We start from the raw sequence: 24,594 nt of genomic DNA, 5'->3' as shown, positions 1-24,594 counted from the left end.
AAAAATGGTCATTATTCCCTCTGTTTTCTGCTCTTGCATCAATCATCAGATTGAGGACTTACATCATTTTATAGGGCACAGGAGTTTATTTCCAGAGGCACTGAATGTGCAGGACTTGGAGAAAAATCTGGTGGCTGGTGGTGCTCTTAGACAGCAGAACCCAGCTCTGACTGCCCCTGCAGCTGAACAATTCTGGGTGGTTCTCAATGTTTTTACCCCTAAAAAGAATAACTTTGCATCCATATAATAACTCCCCACCTATTTCCTAAGTGTAGGTCTTAGAGCTCTTGATCTGACATTTTTTGTAGTTCAAGATCAGGAAATGCCCCATAGTTCTCAATCTCTGTATGCCAGCACTGCTACAGGATAGTTAACCAGAAATTAAATTATTGCAAAGCATTTATTTCACACTTATTGCTACAATACAGATGAAAACTAACTTGGGGGAAAAACCTCAACATGGAGCTTTTAACATTGAAAACCTCTTGCAGATACACAGCAACAACTCATGAAAGCAATTGTGTAGGCTTTATGGGGAAAGGAAGATCTGATGCAGGATACTGCAGTTTCCCCTGGGTCTGTGGCAGGATGAGTAATTCAGAACACTGGACAGGGTCACCATGTGATGAACTTTGCTCAAATGTGTTTAGGAGAAAACAACATGAGTCAAAAATTGCTGAATGAACACAAATAACAACGTGATTCAATAAACACTAGAGGGGTTGAAGGGTTTATATTTGATTTTCTGTACTGGACAAATCAGTTTGGTGTCCTTCAGTTCAGCCCCTTATGGAGCTCATGGGTGACAAGGATTACCTAAAACCAGGCAGCTCTGCTTGGGGGACATCATGGGTCCCACAGCAAGGCTCTGTTTGCATGGTCACAAATCTACTGCTTTTGAAATTAAAATCCAGTTCAGAAGCATTTAAATTCTCCCTGTCACAGGGTTCATTACTGAGTCTGCTTCATTCAACTTAAAACAACTTGAGTTGTCAGAAGTGGCTGCAGCAGACATGGTAAATAACATTTTACTGGTTATTGGACCAAGAAATAATTTGTAGTTTATAATACACAAACATTTGGATTGGAAAAGCCAATCTTCTGGTGCAGTGGGCCATTAATACTGTTTGCTCTCAGACATGCAGCAGTAGTTTCAGTTTATGACAAACTCCCACAAAACAAACTACTAAAAAGTGTTACCAAAATTCAGACTGCCCTGTAGCTATCCACAAGGCACAAATATCCATTTTAAACTGTGGGTTCCACTCACTGATGTTGAGCTCTGGCTATTTGGAAACAAACCTTGGAGTTAGTGCTGGCAGCTCAGTCACACGGGAGTGAGAAACCAGGTTTTCCTGGTTTCACATGGGGACTACAGAATTATTGCACTCTTGAAATTACTGCTCTTTTTTATGTCTTACCAGCTTTTTGTTTCTATCTTACAGCTTGCAGTCTTTTAATTTTATTAGATAGGGATTTAAAGCCCTAATAGACCAGTTCTGTGCTGTCCTGACTGCCATTCTGCTCCCTGTATGAACACCTGAACCCGAAAGAGAAAGAGAAAACTGGCCCCACAGGCATTCAGGCTTTTCCATCCAGTTCCTGTGCCATTCAAAGGTACTTGTCCCAAGAATCTCACCAATTACACTCCAATTGTTCCACCAGTGGAACGACCTAAAATAACATTTATCAGTGAAAATAGCTCACTCAACTGAGCTCTCATTTTGAAAAGCCGTTCCCATCTCTCCCAGCAGACTCCCCCTCACGCTGATTTGCAAAGCCCTGCTTGTCTATCAGGATGCTTCACTTACTTTTCTCTGAAATAGCAGCTCTGGGGACACGGGGCTACAGACTGGGTCCTACATGGCCTTTCTAAAACTTGTCATAAAGGGCCACTCAAACAGGATTTGCCTCTGCCATTCAGTGTAATGAAGTGAGAATCTGCTGTAGTTTTATTTTGTTGTCTCCTGTAGATCTCAGCCATCACCTAATTCATTTTTACAGGCAGACCTTCCCCACTCAATCCACTTAGAGGCACAGAAACCATTCCTCTGAGACTGCACTGCCGCTGTTTGTAGTGCTGGGAGTTTATTCATTCTCTGCCTACTTGAGCTCAAACTTCAGCAGCACTTGTGTGACTTGTTCACTTTCTGCCCATCCACTGAAATGCTGAAATTCGCACATGGAGCTGCCTGCAGCAGGGATTTCCCACCTGTTGCTTTTTCCAGCCTCGCTGGCAGCCCTGCTGGGAAAAAACCCAACCCACAAACAGCCACGTGTGCACGAAAGCAATCATTTCAGCATGCTCTGTCCCCTGAAATGCTGAGAAGAGCACACGAAGAGCTCAGTGCAAGGGCTGCCTTTACCTGCCACAGCCACCAGCTGGCTGAAAACTGCCCTTTGAAAGAAGATCTTTTTTCTGTTTCCTTCAGCTTAAACAAGACTTTCAGCATGTGAATTTTTGCTATCATCCTGCCTTTTGCAGATGTAGTAAGATAGTACCACCTTGTGTGGCTCTGAAATGGAAACACGTCAATATGGCACAACCAAGTGATTTTCTCTTTTAGTACGTTCCCTGGGCCACTATCTTGTTTGAATGACAGGCAAACACCCAAATAACAAAAAAATGCTTGAGTCTCTTTCTCCCCATTTCTGTTAGTGATACAAAAGCAAAGATTTCCAACAGCACGCTGTGCTTCATTATCTCTTCCCTCATGTATCTTCCTGTTTGCTTGACAAAGAAACACAGAATAGAAAGATTTGTCCATAAACCCTGACAATTAAAAAAAAAGAAAAGGGTTCCTTGATACATGTTTTCCAGCCATCCTTCAAGAATCACTCTACACTAAATGCAAGTAAAGCCCTGTAATTAACATCTCTGTCAGCATCATAAATAATTGTTTCAAGTCAGTCAGAGATGCTGCTCTAAACAAGCGTTGTCAGGATTTGTCTGTGGCTGTGGTCTGCTTTGTTCCATTGGCTTTCCCTATAAAAACCAGTTGCACTCTGGTCCCAGCAGGTCTCCAGCCTGCTCAGCAGGTCCCCTGTTCAGCAAGACGTGGGAGGTCAAGGCAAGAACAGGGATGAAGAGGAGTGTGAAATGTCATTCCTCTCCTCTGCTGTCCCAGGGTGTCACCCAGGAGCAGGGGATGGGCACAAATGAGCTGCAGGGGAGCCATGGCCAAGCTTAGGGCTGACGTGCAACTCCACAGCCAGGCACATCCTGCTCAGTGAGGAGCAGAGCTGGTGTTATGCTCTAAAAACCTGTAATTTCAGAGTGGAGCTGCACAGTCAGAAGGGCACCCAACTGCTGTGCCAGTGGGTGAGCTGGTAGCACTGGAACCTGGCACAAAATATATTGGCTGGTGGGTGAAATGTAATTAATGCTCAGGATTGGTGCTCTCCTGCTGGCTGATTCTGAGTCACAGCACAGCCCAGAGAAAGTTGTCAGACCTTGGCTTATCCACCCAGACTTGCCCATTCTCCTGCAGTGGGTTTGGTAACTGCTCGACATGAAGCAGCAGCACTGTGTTTAACTTCTGATAAACTGCCCTGAGGCCTTCAGGTGCAAGGCAGAATGAGAGGATGGAGAATATTAAAAGTGGAAAACAGGAGAGCATTTCATAATGCAGCTGTGCTTGTCACACCAACTATTTCACTGTTAGCACAGAAACCCAAAGTCATGGAATCATTCAGGGAGGAAAAGCCCTCAAAGTTCACCAAGGCCAACCATAAACCCAGCACTGCCAAGGCCACCACTCACCCGTGTCCCCAAGGGCCACATCAACACATCTCTCAAATCCCTCCTGGGGATTTGCCCTGGGCAGCTGAGCCAGTGCTTGACACCCCTTTTGGTGAAGAAGTTTTTCCTAATCTCCAATCTAATCCTCACCTGGCACAATTTGAGGCCATTTCCTCGTGCCCTATAGCTCGTTACTGGGGAGAACAGGATTATTCCACCCTGTGACAGTTCACACTTGGGCCATTATAAACATCTGCACTTCGATGCCACCACAGCAAAACATGAACACAGACAGCAAACACAAAGCCTAAATAATTTCTGAAGCTTCAGTAAGGACATTGTTTTTCTAAGAAAGACAGGAATAACTGTTATCTAAAGAGATTTTGAAAGTGTAGATTCATTTAACTCCATCCCTGTAGGTACTATCAAGAAAAAAAATGCAGCAGTCATAGATGCACAATAAAAATAAATGTATTACTGCAAATCTTTAATCTTACTGAGAGCTGCAGGCCTCGAAGTGAATGAGTAATACCAAGCATTAGCTTGCTGAGAGGTAAAGAAGATTTAAAAATTAATTTTCCAACCCCTGATTTCAAGTTCACTGTTGTGTTCTACAGACCTTTAGAGAACAACTCCAAGGCCCCATCAGTTGGGCTTACTCATCCATTTTTGGTTTTGTTCAGAAAAAAAAAATCTCAGCCATGATGAGATGGTGAGGGGATATAACCTTATTTTCTTTTCTGGTCACTTTGAACCACAGCAGCTCTTTTATTCCTCTTGAAAATATTTCATTTATCCATCTCCTGAGCACCTGAAAGTATTGACTGCTCTCCTAGAAGAGGAAATCCACAGTTTATTGCTGAGATTTCAGTCTCTAAGACGGTGATTTTATTTCCTCGAGTATGAAGCACAGATAAATTTGTCCAACTCTGGCACAAATGTTTGATACTCTGAAGCTTTCAATTCATAGCTCTTCTTAAGTTTATCTCCCTCCACATGGAAGAAATACCTTCCATTAGCTCTTGTAGTCTCTCTTGGCACCTTGAGTTTGGGTTTGTGTCCCTTTCCTGTGCCAGCTGTAGAACCCAAGGTGCTGAGAGCAGCCAAGTTTCCAGCTGATTGAGGTACTGGTGTCCCACTGCAGCACCAACACCTTCTCTGGCCTTATCCTGACTCTGAGTGGAATTGGAGCCACTGGTGACACAGAAGTTTGACAATCATGAGCCCAATCAGTCCTTATTTCAGTACTATACTTTACCACCTGCTGATCCCAAACACTTATTACTGTGCCATTTTACGTCACAAAGCAGCTGGTTTCTTAGAAGTGCAGGCAACAACTTTATCCAATTTATTTTGTACTGCTATTCACATCCACCAGTGAATAATTGCTGGGGTTGCTGATATGTTTGTGAAGACAGAGAAGTTAAATGAACCTGTAAACTTCTGGGGACAGGCCACTAATCCAGAAAAATTAGACTGCAAAACTCTCAATCAATCCTTTTTTCCCCTGTTTCTCATTATTTCTAACAGATCAGACAACAAAAAAGCTCTGTGGTTTCAGATCAGTTTGGGAACTCAGTTTATTGCTGCTATCATATAATTGTTACTATGGGCAGCTGTATAAGTGCACAAACTTTTACTGTTTAGTTTTCCTTATGTGGGTCTCCCTCTCCAGCATAGCTTTAGGAAAATCTAATGCCTCTGTAAAACCCTGGCTGTGTCATGACGGGTTATGGAAACTTCTCAAGCTCAGAAAATAGCCGTGCTATGAAGCAGAAATTGCATGAGAGTAGAAAAATCAAACTACAAAAGCATATTGCATATTCTAGTTGCTAGTGCAACGAGCATGTGACCCTATGGTCCCATGTCACCTCCCATGAAAGCAGCTTTAAGTCCTAGCTGTTGGGTAAACAAAGATTTCTCAGTTTATTAGTGCAGACCTTGTTAGTTATCTACATCTCCTAATCACATGATGCCCTGGTGTTTATTAGGGTCTGTATCTCACAAGCTGCAGCCCCATTCCACTGAAATCAAAAGGAGCTTTTCATCATGGAATGATGACATTAAGCCTGTCCTGTGATCTGAAGCAGCTCTGCCCCAGCCTTGAGCTGTTAGAGAAGATCAGGCTCAGGTTTCTCATTTCCCTAAACTCTCTTGTCATTTTCTGTCAGTCAATTTACAGCAAAAGCCTGAACTTCCACTGACTCTCCCAAGTCTATAGATAGGGCTTCTAAAATTGCTAACCAAACTGATTGTGCTGTATATAGATCCCTGCAATGGAAGGTCAGGGAAAAACATTTTGATCATCTGGTCTGATCTCCAGACTGACACAGGCAGCAAAACTTCCTTAAATAGGCTGAGTTACCAAACAGGCGGAAAACGTTGTGTTCTTGAAGCCTCTGCTGAAGTCTGCACTTGGTTCAGCGTTTTGGTTTGACTGCTGCTGCTCACAGTCTCTCATCCCCAGAGGACAAACTGAAGGTGACTGTTAACCAGAATGCAAATTAACTTTAAAAGCCCTTTTTTTTTTTTTTTTTGGTAGATTTAGCCAGTAAATGTTGACTACCCAGCCCCTGGGAATGCTGCAGCTAGGAGACAGCAACAACATTTCATCATCACCTTTGCAACTCTCAAGTCTGCTGCTTAAACTATGAAAAAAATACTAATTCCATGATTTTTGTACTGAGATTGTACTGCACCTGTAGCAACAACAACAAAAACCTTTCACAGCACTGCTCCCATTTGTGTCAGGCAATTGCTATTTACGTTAGCACCCAAACTCTCAGATGGAGTGTACAAAAAGCTGGGGGTTTCCTTAGAGTTTGCTTTAGTACCATTCAGATTTGGGGGCTGGAAGTCTCCCACCAGAAAATGCATTTGAGGCATTCTGCCACTCACTTAAAGCTACCAGAAAAAATTTTTGGAAGCCACTGATTTAAAGAGGCTGTTTCTGCATTGGTGTCATATTTAACACAAGCAAATGTTTCCTCTGAAAAAAAAAAAAAGCAGTACAAAGAATGTTCATAAGAAGTGTGTTCTGTGGAAAAAAGTCTAGAAGTATTCTGAAGAGCCTATTTCATTTTAAAGAATAATCTGATGCCCTGAACACCAAGGGTGTTTAACAGTGATGTCTCAAATGCATTAAAATCTGCACTACAGGGCATGTGCTGCTTCTTTCCATTCTGTCCTGGGAATCCTGAATTTGACAAATGTTCAAGGCTACTGCTAAAGATACAGGCAAGAGTTATCTAGAGAAAGATTTCCCCCGAAAAAATTATTAAATGCCTTCAGATATAGCATAGAATATAATGAAAAAAGTCTTGGAAAAAAAAAAAATCACAAATGCCATGAGCTGAAGGAGACTGGACAGCTTTATCTGCATTAAAGCTCACGCTCTTTCCAAGTGCACTTCATTGTGCAAGCCCACACTGCCAAATCACATCCTTCTGAGCAAAACTGCCTCCTGGTTTTGATAGTTTTCTACCACTTGCTCCAAGTTTAGTAGAATTTTAAGCACTTTGAAACTGCAAATGCCCAGAAAAGCAATTCTGTAGGAACTCCTAATTAGTCCCTGGAAAGCACAAAGGTACAGCCAAAAAGCCTGATTCCATGTGCAATATTAAAAGCAGTGGAAATTGTAGGCTGCCACCAGAGATGGACACAGGCACAAGGCAGAGAAGATAAATGAGATGAAACAGTCATAAAAACAATACTGAATAATCTGATGCCAGTTTTCAAGCTATTATTTAATAAGGCACAGATGTTAGAGTCACATTTTAGTTTGCTTTTCATGTACATTATGAATTATTTTGCACTTTTGCATTAGTACACATTAGGCAAAAAACTGCCTCTAATATATTAGAAATTCACTTTAGGGGGAAACTCCCCCTCCTCAATCTGTTGTCTTCTCATTTAATCACAAAATGGTTGGACAAGAGATCAAATCAACACTAAGGCTGTGCTAGCAAGTGACAAATCATTTCACCTCAAAAAATTATTAATCTTAGTGGCAGTGTGCTTGTGTGCTGTGATTTACTGAGAACAAAATAACCTCACAATGCTCAATTTAAAATTGACACTGCCTTTGACTAATGGCACACATTTCCTGATGTGATAATGCCATTGACTGGTGAGGATTCATTTGTAACAGAGGGAGCAGCTGTACTATCAGAGATCAGGCTGATGAATATTATATTGAAACATTTTTACCAGGGTAAAATGCCTATAAATCATTCTTTTGGGGAAAAATGAAGTGATTAAAGCATTGCCAGCATCAGGTGACTCGGAATTAGGTCACCTGCCTTACTTGCTTTGGTGAGAGCAGAGACAGGCTCTAGCTCAAGACCAAATAATAAAATACCAGCACATATTTCTCCTCTTCAGCAGTTCTCCACTGCTGAAGGCAGCCCCAGTTTGTCACACAATAAAGCAGAGTGCTCAGGAATTGGTGCTGTGGTCTAAATTAACCTTTAAGGACACCGACCCACAGGCTGTGACCACTTCTGGTGCAGTTCAGCCCTGGCCACCCCAGAAGTTTGGAGGCAGTCTGGGTACTTGATGAACCAGGCTAATCTGATTGCTATTCTGCCATTTTTCATCTAATTAAGGCACTTTATTACGTAATTAAACTCTGATTCTAAGTTTCTTTCATCCTTGACACCGATTAAGAATAAACACAGCAAACACTGGGAAAAAAGTGAGTTTTACCTGCATTTTGTAGAAATCTGTACCAGTCAAATGCGTCACTGGGTGCAGTCTTAATTCCTGTGTTGAAAAAAGAGAATCCCATGTTTAATGTCCCCTGGCTGGCTGAGCTGTGGTTCTTGAAGGCTTTTTGAAGCCTAGCAGAGCAGATTTCTGCCAAGCACGCTGAATTCCCATCTCCAGCTTCCCTCACCCCAGCAATGTCAGGTTGCCTGTGCAACCCTTCCACACACAGCAGATTGAAATTCCATGGAAAATCTTGTACAATCAGCCAGTGTTGGAACTTCTTCAGCAACACAACTCTGCTAAATTTGGCCTTTTAAAACTCCACATGAGATAACGTTATCTGAGGGAGCACATTACTCCAAAACAGATACAGGGCAGCTGGGACCCAGAGCCCTTAATATAAAAGGAAGTAAATTAAATTTACATACAAATGAAATATTAATTTATCCTGAATATTAATATATTTGTTTTGCCTTATGTTAAAGATTAATTATTTTAATAATGAAACTATTTTATTAATTTATTTAATCTCTTAGTTAACTGTTATCTCACAAGAGACTTAAATATAAACTAAATATGGGCTAAACAGCCTCCACAATGAGTTATTTCAACAGCACAGTTTGGAAAAGAATGTTATTTTCTTTGAAAGTGAAATCCATGAAATGGAATGAGCTTTGGAACCCACAGACAGTTATTTTTAAATAAATAACATTAGGAAATTAGGTCATCACACCTAAAATACTGAGTTGTGTTTCCTGGACTACTCAGTAAGCGCTGTACCTTGGGTGACGTACTTGTTGGCTGTCATTAGGTTGGAAATCCAACTTACAGCATTTAAAGGAGTCCGGAGTTTCAGAAAATAATTACTCAGCACGAAAAACTTCTGTAGAGTTTGGAGAAATCTCAGTGTTGCCTTCAGTGTCACCTAACCTTTCTGATTCCTGCTGTAAGGCAGCTGGGAAACTTCTATAAAAGCACCAAATGAGTGGAAAATTTTGGCTGAGAGACTGAAAAAATGCCTCAATTAATGTCAGTGGCAAAACACCCAACTCCAGTGGAGCAGGACTGCAAACCCCAGCCCATTTCAGGAAAATACGTCCAGGGCAAAGAAGGCAGATACACAAACAGGTACCAAACACATGAATCAAAGAAATTGGATGTCTTAATCAGTATTTCAAAGCTCCTACCTTGACTTTGGACATATATTTTCTTCCTTGCATCTGGCTTTAAAGAGAAGGAGAAGAAAAATAACTTTCATAGTTCAACATAAGAATGTCTGTTCAATCTTCTAAAAAATCCACAACTAAAGAGTAACAAAATACACGTCAGTGTGCTTTTAACTATTAAAGATCAAAACAAACTATCAGAAAGATACATTAAGTAACACCAGAGGCCAACAGTCAGCAATGTAATTTACATTTATTGTGACCATTTACAGTATCAATGAATCAATTTTGGAATTAACACAATTACCACATTACTACAAATATATTTTTTAGTTTGTCTCTGTATCCTTTCTTATGATTATTATCCTATTTTCCTGGAATAAAACAAATTTCAACTGTATAGCTGAAAATTGACTCTAGTTCCCAAAAAACCTGTTGGTCTGAAAAGACTGGTTTTGAAAATCCAGTTTATATTTATCCATAATAAAATTTATATCAGTTTCAGAAACTGCTATCAAATATTTAGACTTGCCTGTACAGGAAAAGTGGTGCCTGGTAGTTATTGCAGAACATTCACAAATAAAAATTACAAAATAAATTACTTTAAAATAGCTGTAGTAAAAGAGGTAATTACTACACTTCCAAAATCACTTCCGAAGTGCTACTCTGCTAGTTATTTAATTTAGGTGATTAAAGAAGCAATTTCCTATTTCAATATCTTTCTGTAACTCCAACTGTGGATTTGTGGAATACATTTTTCTTTAATGAAAAGAGAATTAATTCTGAAACAAAATTCTAAGCAACCAATTCTTGAACCAGTCAGCTCAGAAAATGGGAAGCCACAGAAATAATTTTGTTTTAAATTGCAGAGATTTTGGTTTTCCCTATTGCTCCTATGTGGCTGCCCCTCAGTCCCCTGCCCAGGCACTGTAGTTACTAAAAATGAACTGGGGAAAGAAACTGAAATAAAAGAGGTCACTTAAAAAGTCATCTCCAGGCAGCTCACAGATGGGAAGGAGGTGGTTCCTGAGAATCAGAATGAACAATGTCACAAAAACGACACAAAAAAGCAGCAAATCCACGTGGGAATGAAGTGGGGGAGAACCAACTCTGTGCTACAGTGGAAGCCTGAGGATATTCCCTGGACTTTGTCCTTCAGAACCTACACGAGCTTTTGTGTTCAAAGGATTTAAAAATAATGAAAATAGTTTAATACATCATTACATTATTTTATTACTTAAATGACTTTTATTACTGGACCTTCTCTGACTAACATTTTGAATTACACAGGATCTGCCAATGATAAAAAACCCCTTGCAAACAACAGGGACAGCACTGAGAGCTGGAGGCCAGCCTCAGAATTTAACTTCACAGTACAAGTGGGAGAGCTGGGACTGAGCAAGACAGAGAAACACAGGAAAACAGAAGTGGGAAAAGCAGAGAGGGGCAGCAGACCCCAGCCCTGCCCTCGCAGGGGGCACCTGCCCAGCTCTGCCTTCCCCTCTGCTGGCTGAGACAGGCCCTTAGCTCCCTAAAACCACTGAGGTTCAAAAAGAAGTTTAAGTTAAAAGCATCCTCTTTCATGCCCTGCTGGCCCTCAAATGGCTCACGGTGAGTAAATATAATCCTGGCAGGGCTTGGATCATCAAGAAGAAAATAGCAGAAATACTGTGGGGCAGGGCATAGAGGTGTGTTCACACTTTACACATCAATTTTCTCCTATGTTCTTTATTTTAAATGGGCTTGAGGAGAACAGAAAATGAAATTGAATGCTGATAAAACTGGCTTAGGTAATTCTTCTGCACCAGTTTTATGCTACTGAAATAAAACACTGACCTTAAGCACAAGATTTTTACAGTATTTCAAACTCACTTGGAATACAGATTATTGCAACTGCTGGGTTACATACTTCATAATTAAGGGTAATAGAAAAGAATTTGTAGGGAGATACAGCCTTTGAGTGCAGTGCAATTGCTTACATGTTTGCAATTTAAATTCTTAATTGACTATCTTGACTAATAAAGCCCACATTAGAGGAATAAGGCAGTTCATAGTAGTGTGAATTAACATGTAAAATGCAGTAATTTCCCGTGACCTGTGTATGGAAGGATGGGTTCATGTTCTTCACTGCTTGAAAGCAAATTTGTGGCATTTGCTCTCAGCCTTTACATGAAGGCCCAGCAGAACAGGAACTCAACACCTCAGCATTTAAGGCACAGGTCAGCAGGTGGGAGTTCAGTTTAGGACTTGACAGATTTGCCTCCAATTCCCTGTCTGCCACAGACCTCCAAAACACTGAATTAGTCTCACAGGCCCAGAGTACACAAGTGTTTAGGTAAAATCAAAGTCTGGTACTTAAAAGCATTTGAGGTGCTGATTTTGAAATGCCTTCAAAGTTCAGTTTTGTTTCTTCTCCTTACACTCTGTTACTTCTGTCCTTTTCTTGCTTAAGATCTATGACAGAAGCTGTGCCCTTTCACATTTACCCATCATCAAGTTCATTGTAGTAACTATTGAAATCAAATTACATTTGTAAAATGAAACACCAAATCCTATGTCTGGTCATGTACCCTTTTAATGCAAATAGGTTTTAAAAATCAGTTCATACCAAAATAAGGTGTTGTATATTGTACTGCTGTGTTGTGCAAGCTCTACTCTCAGGGATGATTTTTTAGGCAAGAGTGCATTAATGATTATATTATAATGCAAATTAGAACTGAAGAGATACCAAGCACTTTCAGCTTCTTGCATTTATTGCTCAGCTTCAGCTGATGTTTCCCCAGGTGAGGTGAGTGGAGCCAACACCTCACTGCAGCAGGAAGGTCCTGCCTTGCTGGTTTTATCCCAAATGGTTCCTGCTCGCCCCTCGCTGGATCTGGTGCTCGTGGCACTTCTTTGTGGTTCAGCACAGCAAATCTAACTTACCTCTGCAGTTCACCTTCAGAAGTTCATTCTATTTCCAGGGTTGACAAAACGAGTATTTTCAAATTACACTTCCAAATTCTTGAGTATAACTAATGCTGTCTAGAGGAATTTTGTCAGCATATAGTTTAGTAAACGATGCAAAAAGAAACAATTCGGCATCAGGAGAGATTCAGTTACAATGATTTGCTTAAAATGTTACAGAGAAGCACTTCCTACACTGTTCTACACTCTCTTCTAACACCAAACAGCTTTTAATGCCAGATCCATTTGACCTGTTGAAGTACATAAACATGAAACGCTTTCTCTGAAAGGAAAAGCAGGACTAGGAACAATGAAGATTATTGCAATTCTCTAGCATTATCTAGAAAACATTTCAGGAGGACACAGAGTTGCTAATACTGTAAGCATAACCACCATCACATAAACATACCCACTCTGCTGCTGCCAGCTCCTTCAGTTTCACTGTGAAAGCCACTGCAAACCTGGGTAAATGGACAAAAATGCATTGCTTTGCAATCTGCTTAAAGTGTTTAAACATAAAAAAAGTACTTCAGAAAAAATCTTGATAAGAACTAAGATCAGAGGCTTATAAAGCTGATCCCAGATGAAAGGCAAAGCAGGCTTTCCACTTGTTTCAGCAGAAAATCGTGGTTAAACCAATGGCAGCTCCTCAGGCTTTACAACTCAGAGCTCTTGGGAAGGTGAAGTGAGGATTTCTCAAAGTAAGAGAAGCCCCAAATAATGGGAACAGCTGCCAGTTTACCCAGATCAATGCACACAGCTGCAGTAGGAATCTGGCATTTCCTGCTCCTGCCTCACTGCAGGTTGCAGGAGCCCTTTTCACAACCAGAACACACGTAAGGAGGGAGCTGAACTGCACCTCATTTCATACTGTGCTTTGACAATACCCAGCCCAGTCTGCAGCTGAGTTTAATTCAAATGGAGAGGGATTTTAAACCTTTCCCCAGTGTTCTCACCTTGTTTCTAAGCAGTCACAGTTGTCAGCGAGTAACAAACTGGGGTGTCTGAGATATGCATGTAGTGGGCTGCCACTGTAGTGGGCATGGTGGAGGTGTTGTGTTATAATCTGAGGGCATGAAATCACAATCATTCATTAGAATTCCCATAAATGCTGAATTATAACTCCTACTTTTGTTTGTTAAAACAAACCTTATTCCCTCACATTTGTTCTGTAGGATGTGCTTTATGGTACTGCAATGAATTTCACACACACAACTTGACAGCTTTAAGGTACTAAAGCTTTTGCAAATGCTTGTTTTGTCAAGTTGCACATGCTCCCTTTCCCAGATTTTGCAATTATACTCTCAATACCTCACATTAACAAGCACAAAAAGATGTTGCTTCTAAGTCTACAAAATGCTGTTCAATAGAAAAAAAAATTACCCTAGAGGAGTACAAGCACCATTTAGAGGAATTTTATTAAAAATGAAACACTCATAATGCTAGACAGTGTTCAATACTTTGTTTTATGGAATGTGGTGGTATATTGTACTGGACAAGTAATCTACAATTCATGATGCTTTCTGCTCAGAACCCTGCAATCAATAAAGAAAAAAAAAAAATCAATGTTTCTTTTCATAACTATGCAATGAATAACACCAGGGATGCTACTGGAGAAGAGGTACATTCAGAATAACTTCTAGAAAACTGAGTTACTTTTCCTGTAGAAGAGAAAATATCGTAAACTGCATAAGGATGCAGTAATGTATTTTGAAATATCATAGATAATTCAAGCTATTAAGGTATACTTCAGGTTCCCAGCTTAAAATCATTAAAAAACATTCAGTAAAGCATGGGGTTTATGTTAGCTGTATCAGCTGTGCTTGTGACAGCTATATGAATATTTTAAACAGAGATGGATCAAATGGACACACTCAGGGATCCCGATTTTATGTCTTTTTCATTTTGCACAGTGCTGAAATTTATGTGACACATTAGATATATTTTTCTTTTCCTTAAGACCTGTTTAAAGAATAACTTCTGATTATTTGATAACAAAAGTAAACAAGTATATAAACTTTTTCTTGAGTGGGACCTTAAGTTGCTTTCACCTCCAAGTCACACTGAGACATAAGAACATGCCCTAATGATTTTTCAATGAGTGTGATTAAGCGCTGTCTTTAAAATCTGTTTACTTACCACGTTTTATAGGGGATTACAGACAGAGCAGCACATCTCTGCCAGTGCTAAGTGAGCCAATAATAGCTGGAACATGGAGTGGTATCAGCAAAGATAAACCCAGCAGAGAGAAGCCTGCTGCAGATTCTGCCTGACCCAAAATCCATCCTGCTCTGTGCTGCTGTTTCCAACAAGAAAAAAGTTTCCTCCCCCACCATGGCCATGATCAAACACTGCTGAAGTCAACAAACCTTTGGACCACTCAGGAGAAAACTGCTTTTCTGGGGATGTTGAAACTATGAAAAGTGCTCAAAAATCTTTTTGGTTTTTAGCAATTTCCTCTGGTTTATGATCAGTTCTTGAACTACATTTGATGCCTATACTGACATATCACTAGAACTTTTCCAGACTTTAAAACACCCTGAAAATACTCCCTTGTCATGACTCCCTAAAAGATCTGCCACTACAAAAATGCAATTTCCTGCCATAAATCTTCCACAAATGCTCTTACCTGGCTTTCTCCAGCACTGCTCCCATTATCTGGCGCTTCTCTTGGCATTTGATATCTTCATTTACATCCGTCCCACCAAAGATGATTCCAAAAGGAATTCTGCTACCTGCAAAGCAATGACTGCAGTGAGAAGTTGGCCAGCATGTCCAGCTAATGATTAGGAGTGAAAAAGTACATTGATAATGCTGACCCACATATCTGAGCAAAAATCTGTGAAACCTGGAGAAACTTGAATTTTTGGTTTTTTTGGCACTGGAACCCCCCACACTATAACTATGCACTTTCACAGGACATCAAACCAAATGGGAAACAAAGTATGTTGATAAAGACAGAAAATGTACTATATATTTCACATTTATCTTTGAAAGTTATGTGAGCTGTAAGATCAGGGTTCATTAGCATTGCTAATTTCCTCATTACTAAATGAGAGAGCAAGCAAAAAGAATGAAAGACTAATTACCATTCTAGCTACTTGGAGAATTTCCTTGGCATTTGTTGATATTATACTCTAATGTTTGCAGGTGGAGAGAATTGATGTGCACTATCAAAGCACCACTGCCTCTAATCCTCAAGAGACAGACTGTCTATAATACCATATAAAATATTTATCACCTCTTTAATAAATTAAAAAAGCAAATAACTATTATGCCATCTATTACATGTGCTGGTCATGTAAACAAAATTTCCAGGATGAGGCCCAGCAGATGGGTATTATGGCAGCAATGATGAGCGTAATCACTAAATGTCTAAATGTTACAGGAGTCAGGAATGCCCCCTGAATTACTTCTTTCCTCCAAGAAGCCTGCAATAACTTTTACCCTTTGACTGTGATCATCTCATCAATCCTATTATTACTGTGTTGCCTTTCACAGATTTTTGTTTTTTCTTTCAGTATCTTTGCTGATACTTTTTAGAACAGTGTAACTGATTTATTTAAATTACTGAGCTTTTGTAAAGTATCAGGCTTTTCAGGTCAGTTGGGATTTTGAAAAGCTTATAGCAGCAGCGTTTGGACATTGCCATGCAAGTTAAACTCCAATAAAATTTTACTCCAATAAACAGTTAAATTCAACTTTATCCTTTGGTCCTCATAAAAAAAAAAGACAAAAAAAAAAAAAAAAAAGGTTCTCAGACTTTCCAAAAGCCTCTTCCAAAACAATTAAAGGTCTTGTCAAAAAAACCAATCATATCTATATTCCAACAAGTCTTAACTCATATGTTAGCAGAGCTCATTTTACAGACTTATTTTGTTGTTAATTTGTTGTATTTGTATTTTAGGTCCCTACTGAAATCAGAGCTCCTTTGGAACAAAAGAAACCCAGGCACACCAGACATCATAATTTAGGCTTTCTGCAAACCCACCAGAACAAACTGGGGGGGCACTCCTGAAGTCTCCAAACGAAGACAACAGAACGCACCCTGAGATCTGATGAAAGCATGAAATTAAGTGCCTTTATTCCAGCACACAGATTTATACAATACAAAGGTGGTCTCAAAAACAGATGCACACTTGCACTTTCAGTAGGTGACGGTGCCTGTAATTTTGAAAGCCAGTGCTTCTAGTGCATCATTAATGGCAGGCTAAAATTTTGTTCTACATGGCTAGAGAGAAAAGAAAATTTTATTATTTGTCTGATAACATCCTGTCTCCTATAGTTTAGCTGACAGGAATGACAGGAATGTTATTTCATGTCAAAAAACCCTGACTCATTTTTGAGCAAAAAAATCAAATTAGCCTCTCTGCTTTCTTCCATGTGACCCCAGCTCTACTTAGCCAAGCCATTGTCCTCTGGAAGAGCACATTTGCTGAAAGGATCCTAATGTTAATATAATGCTCTTATCTTGGTGCAGTTAAAGTACTTAATTACGAAAAGCACTATGTGGTTTAAAAGTACATTTACTTAGCTCTCTCCTCTCTGTATCAGATCTCCCACGGAGAAAGATTTGTAGCATTTGGGAACATTTGCTCAAGTGGATAAACAGAATAAGGGTATTCTGTGTGGGTTTATACATTTATAGCCATTTGTAACAGTTAGGATTCATTCTCTTCCCTTGCAGTACTTTTTTAAGAGGTATTTTTATTGCACAGTAGAAAGAGGATTACCTTGCAGAAGTCTGCCTCCTTTATAAAGGTGAATGGCCAGGGCTGCATCAAACTTGTCTGTGGAGGTCAGATTTGCTATTTCAGCTGGACTTTCGTACATGAAAGCATCTTTAAGAATACAGATATGACCTGCAGCATGTAGATGATTCCTTCATTATTGGAACAAATAGAAAAAGAATAAAGAAGTCACTATTAATGTTATAGGCACAGCAGTATATTAAGTAAGCTTAATCAAATCGTTTTTCCTTAACAAACTGCTCTGATACTCAATTTTACGCTGTTTTTGTTCAAGCAACCAGGAGCTATTTACAAGGCTGGGTTTTTCCTGGAAGATACTTGTTACCTTCACCATTGTGAAGCCACAGGCACACTTCCAGGCAGTGTAACACTCCATGGCCCAAGCCTTATCAACATAACTTCTGACAATCAGCAGAAATGAGGGATAACCAGGACCCCTCCTGACTGAGCTTCTACTTATTATGCTGAAACCCTCCTTTTGAAGTGAGTGTGTCAGACCTCGCTCTTGCAGATTCTCAGACCCTTGCTCTGAAGAAAGGGCACCAAGTGAAGAAAGCACAAATATGTCCAGCTAGTCAATGCTACTACAAATACAAAACATCAAAAATTAATACATCAAGAAAAAGAGAGTTGAATTGTGCTCCCTCTCTGTTTGATTGTGAGCTTAATTGCGTCTTGTCTTTGCTCACCCATTTATAAACCAGGCAAAGGATAATGGAAGTATAAGCAAAAAACCACACAGAAGTAATTACACAAATACCTCCACAGCCTGTTTTAAAAATCTCAGTTGCCAAAAACAAAAAACCACAAACAAATCCAACAACAAACCCTGCTTAGTGTCAGTTTACCCATTCATCTTTATATACAATGGTTCCTCATATTAAAACATTGGTGCAAAGACTGCCAGAGTGAAGAAACTGATTGATTACAGACAGCTTTACTCCTCTCAATGAAACCGGAATCAGTTATCACTGTTCCCGAGAACATCAGCCAAAAAACATACAGGGGAAAATCTGTGTTTGGATGGAAGGGAGAGCACTGTGTCTGCTGACATGGAATGTTTACAATCTCAGTATCATAAAAACACCACAAGAATGCTTTCTGCTTATTCCATATTGTTCCAGCTGATTTATTTCTCATTGTGTATTAATTGTTCTGGCATTAACGTCCTGCTAACCCATCGGCTTCCTGGATAACATTGCCTTCATTTCCTGGTAATTTCATAGCCTCCCAAGAAATGTAATTTTCTGTCCTGCAGAAGTTAGTCATTACCGCAGAAATTGGTGCTAAAAGTGCTGTAAAATGTCTGGAGGCCTTGGAAGGAATGTGTCAGCGCTGTATCTCAGAGAGCGCCATTGGCACAACATATGGTGCTGGATTTCTTCCTTATCCTAAGAAGAAACTCCTCTTAAATTTAATTCCACTGTTCAAAACAAGACCAATAAATTACAATAAATACTAATAAATAATAAAATACAGCCACATTTTAAGCTCCTTATTTACACGGTTGAGCCATTATTAACACCAGCTGCCCCATGAACTGGTTCCAAGTACCTGCCTTCCTCTTGAAAGAGGTTCTCAATTTATATCTAGATAATGATGCCCAAATCTCCCAGCTGTGGAATGAAAATCTCTCGGGCAAATACTTGGGATGCTCGTGCATGCATTCCATAATTTCACAGGTGCTCATTAAATAGTCTAAAAGGACTTTTTCCCATCAGCGTTCCAATTACCATAAATCACTATCGTGTACAAGCAACATGTTTGCATATTACAATTAATTTGAAAATAACTCTCTCAGGACATCAGGAATCAAGAAACTCAGCCAGGAATTCCAGTCAAAAGGGTCTTCTTTTTTAAATATACTAGGGATGACTACTTTTCCTCTACAGTTTCCACAGCTCCAAATCTCACTGGGGAATGACAGCTGTTGCTGCAGTAAATAGAGAGGGACTCCCTCAAGTGTCCCAAGGCTCAGGCATTGTGGATTACCTCTACTACTTCCAAGTTGGTTTTTTATTTTTTACAGATTTTTATTCTACTCAGGAGCATGTATAAAAATTGCATCTTTAGATGGAAAAATTACCAAATATTCCCAGAATAAGTCAAATTCCCATATTTAAAGAGGCCTTAAATCCCCTAAACATTGCACTGAGTTTGATATCATTAGTAACAGGCTTCAAATTATACATATATGGAAATACATGTGTGTGGAAGCAGAGTTATTGGGTAGCATTTAAGTACTGATACAGTGATATTTTCATATTTTCTAAATGACTTTTCATCTTTATAACCAAAAAAAGCAGACTATGATTTTCACACATATGCTGTTACTAAGGAACATGATTAGAGAGTTATTGCAGGAGATTTTTTTTGAAGACTGATCTGTCTATGAAGTCACAGATGTCCCTGAATGAAGCCAAGACAGAAGAGACACATTATCCGTATCTTTTCTCCTCCTGGCAACTGTGTATTCACATTATTTTGCCATTTCATAAACAAATACTTTCTGAATGAAAAATAAAAATTAACACAGCTCCTTCTGTCTGGGAATCAAAGACAACACTGAAAATGCTAAATCTCAAGGCTACATTTTCTCTCTATCACAGTTCTTAATATAGGAGATAAATTTCCAAGTGTCTTAACAAATAGTGATTATTGCCTGCATCTAGAATTTGCCTTGCCATATTTTTCCCTTCTACTGAAACTCTCATGGAAGCCAATGCCATGACTTGGGGAGAATGTTCTTTCTAAAATGGAGTTGAGCTGTCAGATCCCAGATTTTGGATGTTTTCCTAGGCAGAGAGCATTAGGGAAAACTTTAGCCATTCAATGAACGTGAAAGAGCATTTATCACAGTACATTATACTGGTCACTGCTTACACTGTGATATTTATACACACTTGAATACTGGACAAAGTATTTTCCAGTCCTACTCATTTTAGCGTTCAGGAAATGAATTTCTTTTTTGTTTGGTATATCTTTTATACTCTTTGGAAATCACAAAGCTTAAAAGTGAAATTTCTAAGTGTGTTCTCTGGATCTATTCTGTGTGCAGAGAGATCCTGCTAAAAGGTACAACCCTTTTCTGACACATTTCCGCTTCGAGATTTCTATAGAAAAAGCATTTTTCTCTAACATATCTATGAAATACCAAGTGATGTTTTACAATGTTTAATTTTTTATTCCCTACATTACTGATCACTACTTCTCACTTTTCCTGGCTGCCAGTCTTCCCTCCCTCAACACAAATCTGCAGTTCACAGGTTTTCATATCAGGAAACAGTTTTAGAGTTCCAAACACAGCCTGGCTGATGAGAAGGCACAGGAGTTAAAAGTGTGCTTACTTCTAAGGTATTATGGTTGTGAAACTTGCTCTCTTTTATGTGATGTCTACCTCTCAGAAACATTTACGTTCTAAATTTCAGCTGATACTGATTTAATGGAATTACTTGCAGACAAAGAATGTTTGATTTCCAAAAAGTTCCTGGTAGGTGGATACACTGACACTTTTTGAATGGCACAAAATAGGCTTCATCCAAAAATATTAATTATCTCTTTCCCTCAGCTGTCTGTTCTGCACAGCAGCTGTGCACCAGCTACTGTTAAATGTATATGGCACAATTCAGAGCTTGTTAAGTGAGCAGAGTCATTCCACTGCCTCTTATAAACTTGGCCAGACCTGAATACTCACAGTTCCCACTGAAGCTCATCAAATTACAGGAGCTGAAACCCTGCTTGATCTCCTGTTTTCTTTGTCAATGATCTTATTTCATCATACTCATTAAAACAACATGTCCTTCATTTTATTTCCCTCTCAAACTTCCCCTTGTGACAACACAGACAAATTGCATTGCATTAATTAATTGTATTGCCATCAATGAAGTATGAATAAAATTCACTGTGAATCACAGAAATTAAAAATGTGAGCAAAGAAGGTGACCAACTCCTCGTCTCTCTGTGTTCTGAAGTCAGTAACTGAGCTTTGGAAGGAACAAAGAACTCTGCAAAGCCTAAACCTGTGTTACACATGGTTTTTGCAGTGCTGGCCATTCTGGGGAGCATCAGCACTGAGGGCAGGCCCTGCCAGTGACGGCAGCTCATGCAAAGGTGCAGATGAACACCTGCCCTGCAGGTTCCTGCTCTGGGAACGGCCCTGCAGAGCCAGCAGAGATCTCCCAGCACCTGAGCAAACCCACGCAGGGAGGTGCAGGAGCTCCCACACCTGCCACGAGGAGAGGAGCATTCCCTGCCCTGGGATTGTAACACTGGCAGACAGGGGAAGATGAAATGTCTGGGCTCAGAATTACTCCAATAAATGTCTAATCTAAAAAACAATTGTCAAGAGGAATGATAAGCATCCCTGAACTTGTGTTTTTAATTCTCTTGCAGCTGATTACCTGAAGATTTACAGAATGGCTGTCTCAACTGGCCACTTAATGAGAACCAAAACAATTTCTCCTTCTCCAGAAAATGTTTACATATTGGCAAAATACTTAATCTAAATCTTTCTAATTAACCTATTAATTCCAGATTTCTATACCTCCTTACTACCAAGTAATAAAAGATGAACAAAACATTTCAAGGGGCAGGGAAGATTAACTTTTTTTCTTCCTTGACACCCTGTTTGATCTCATTTCTAAGGCTGAACAATGGCAGCCTAAACAAGGACTTTTGCTTGCTCTTTATTATTTGCTCATATTTTTTAAGGTGATTAAAGATTATGCACACCAATAGGAATAAAGCCCACAGCACATTCATTATAGCACTTGTTTTAGCAAGTTGATTTTTAGCCAAATTAGATTCTGGTACCTTTGTCACCACTTACTTTAAACACAGGAAATGAATATCTTATTTATGAAAAGATGAAGCAGTTATTGAAAAAGCTGTAATATCATAAACAGAGTATACACTGTGATATTAAGCCATAAAATTAATCTATGCTGGCAAGTGTTCAACCTGGAGACAATGTCATTGTTTCATTTATATTTAACCAAAAGTTCAATATTAAAAAAAAAAAATTGAACAAATAAATTCCTAAGCTCGTATGCAGATACAACTGTAGCCAAATATTAATTGAAATAAGTATTTTGTGTGTATTAACATACATGATACAAAATTTACCATGCACACATAACCTCAGGTATGGCAGATTAGTGTTAAAAGTAACATTCCCAACCCTTTGGTCATACACATAGCTTTCCAGGTTTTTTTAATGGCATAAAGTCTTAAGGAAACCAATACTGGATGGAAATATCTGCACAGGACAGTTTCAGTGATGACCTGACTAGCCTTTTAGTCAGGAAGATGGACTTAATTGCTAGCTAATACTCTTTGCTTTTTCCCTGATCAGAATTGTTTTCTTTCCCTGAACAGGTAAATTTACATTATTTCAACATTTACAGCAGGTGATAAGACAGGAACTGAGCGTGACATAAGCTACTAACTCTCAAACACTACTTCTGTTAGAATCCTTTACCCAGCTTTATTGTGAACATGAATTAAGTTTATCTTTCACTCGCTATTTTCTTTCTGTTTGAAGGTCTCTGTGCATGAGAAAACAGCATCCACTCCGTGTAAGGAATTCCCACACTTTGTGTACAGTACTCCTGGGAAGCAACAGGATGCTGCAGTGGGTTGCTGTGCTCTGTACAGGTCACCGGAGATGTGTTCACACAGCTGCAAATGGCTGCATTAACGTGGTTATATGTTAAACCATCTGCCAGCTGAGCTGCTGTAGCTTACCAACTCTATGCCCTTTCATCCTAAAACTCCTTATTTTAGGCCACCATCACATGTTACAGTTAGAGCCACCACAACTGCTGGTTGCCATGACTCAAGTAAAGGCATCTTGCTAAGGACTGTACCTCAGTGTAGTGTGCTCACATATCACTATCAATCTCAGTGTAATTAAAAGACAGTTTGACAGACTCTGTTAAGGTTTGTTTTTCTGGCTTATTCCGACTTACTTTAACTAGAAACAATGCAAAACCTGCTTTCCACTAGATTAGCTCTGAACTGCTCCACAGTCTAAATGTTTGTCTGACTTTCCTCAAAGTGGAATTGGAAGAAGGTAAGTAAATATTTAATTCGTAAAGGTAAATAACCTTATAGAGGAAAAATGCACAGTGATGTCCCCAAGAATAACTAGTTGTGTATTACCCAGTGAGAGCAAAGAGTAAGATATGAAAGGAAATGTGGAATGCCACAGAAACCACCACACAGGAACTCTGCTGATATGTACAGGCATAAAAATATGCATATATACATACATAAGAATTTACTTGTTTTCTCTCAATATTTTAGTAACAATTATTGCTTTAAAATACCAAAACCTTCAGCTTTTCTGGTCTTTATATTCCCCTTGCTTTGTATCTTCAGTGCCTGGGCGACATGACAGGACCAGCAGATATGTTCTATCAGTACCTTGTACAATAGAGTAGCCCTACAGAAGTCTAAGGCTGCACTTGGTATGACACAAGCAGTGTGAAAACCTAATGTCTGTGGATGTTTTTATGCATAACATTACACATAAAATAATACACAGATCAAGCACAGGGAAAACTGGTAATAGCAGAAGGCTATCCCAGGAGATTCATCCTAAGGAAAACAATTAAACTGTGGATGACTTTCAGATAAGATAAAACCAAACCGTTATTTTGGGCCTCAAGAGGACAAAACCAGTGGGAAATTATTTCATTTTTATAGTGACTTATTTTTTTTATAGCTCAATGCACAGTGAAGCCCTCAGCGATGCTGTCAGCCACGTCCTTTCTCTACGTCACAGAAAAAGTTAAATGGGGACATTAGGAATATTTTTGCCGTTCTGTTAGCCCCTGCAATTTCCCAGCACTGCAGACCCGTGTCCGTCATCCCCACGAGAGCCGCATGTCGAACCCCCCAGCAAGGGCAGCCACTGGAGCGGCTCCTGCACAGCTGCTGCTGCTGCGGGATGGCTCCGGCACAGACCCTGCCTCGGGAGCTGCCTCCCGCCCTTCCCACTGTCGTCTGGCCCATCCTGGCCATATCCCAGGGCGGCAGCCTCAGGAAACCGCTGACCGCCACGGGCTGTGCCAGGCTGCGCGGGGCGGCTGGCCAGGGACGAGGGGCGGCTGGCCAGGGACGAGGGGCACACCGCGGGAGCAGCCAGCCAGCCAAGCGGCCCGCACGCAGCGCTTTGGGGAACCGCCGGCGGCCGCTGCCCCGCACCGCGGGCACGGCGAGCGCCGGGAGGGCACGGCGAGCGCCGGGAGGGCACGGCGAGCGCCGGGAGGGCACG

At 40.0% G+C, this 24,594-nt stretch overlaps 1 protein-coding gene across 3 annotated transcripts in view; it reads right to left on the bottom strand.

The window, feature by feature from the left end:
* The window catches only part of GLT1D1 (glycosyltransferase 1 domain containing 1), a 47,570-nt gene that overhangs the window by 18,492 nt on the left and 4,484 nt on the right, over positions 1–24,594 (bottom strand). For all 3 annotated transcript variants that reach the window (XM_042034911.1, XM_042034909.1, XM_042034910.1), the window contains exons 2-6: positions 17,298–17,446; positions 15,194–15,299; positions 12,974–13,025; positions 9,640–9,676; positions 8,450–8,506 (exon numbers count right to left, since the gene is read on the bottom strand). In XM_042034911.1, coding sequence (XP_041890845.1) covers positions 8,450–8,506; positions 9,640–9,676; positions 12,974–13,025; positions 15,194–15,299; positions 17,298–17,397 — 352 coding nt within the window. In that variant the 5' untranslated portion in view covers positions 17,398–17,446. The remainder of the gene's footprint in view (positions 1–8,449; positions 8,507–9,639; positions 9,677–12,973; positions 13,026–15,193; positions 15,300–17,297; positions 17,447–24,594) is intronic.

Source organism: Corvus kubaryi, unplaced genomic scaffold (genome assembly GCF_017639235.1).
Source record: "Corvus kubaryi isolate FWS band 111438036 unplaced genomic scaffold, C.kubaryi_AGA036_p1.0 37382, whole genome shotgun sequence".
NCBI classification, from domain to species: Eukaryota; Metazoa; Chordata; class Aves; order Passeriformes; family Corvidae; genus Corvus; species Corvus kubaryi.
This window is presented reverse-complemented; position numbering and strand designations above follow the sequence as displayed.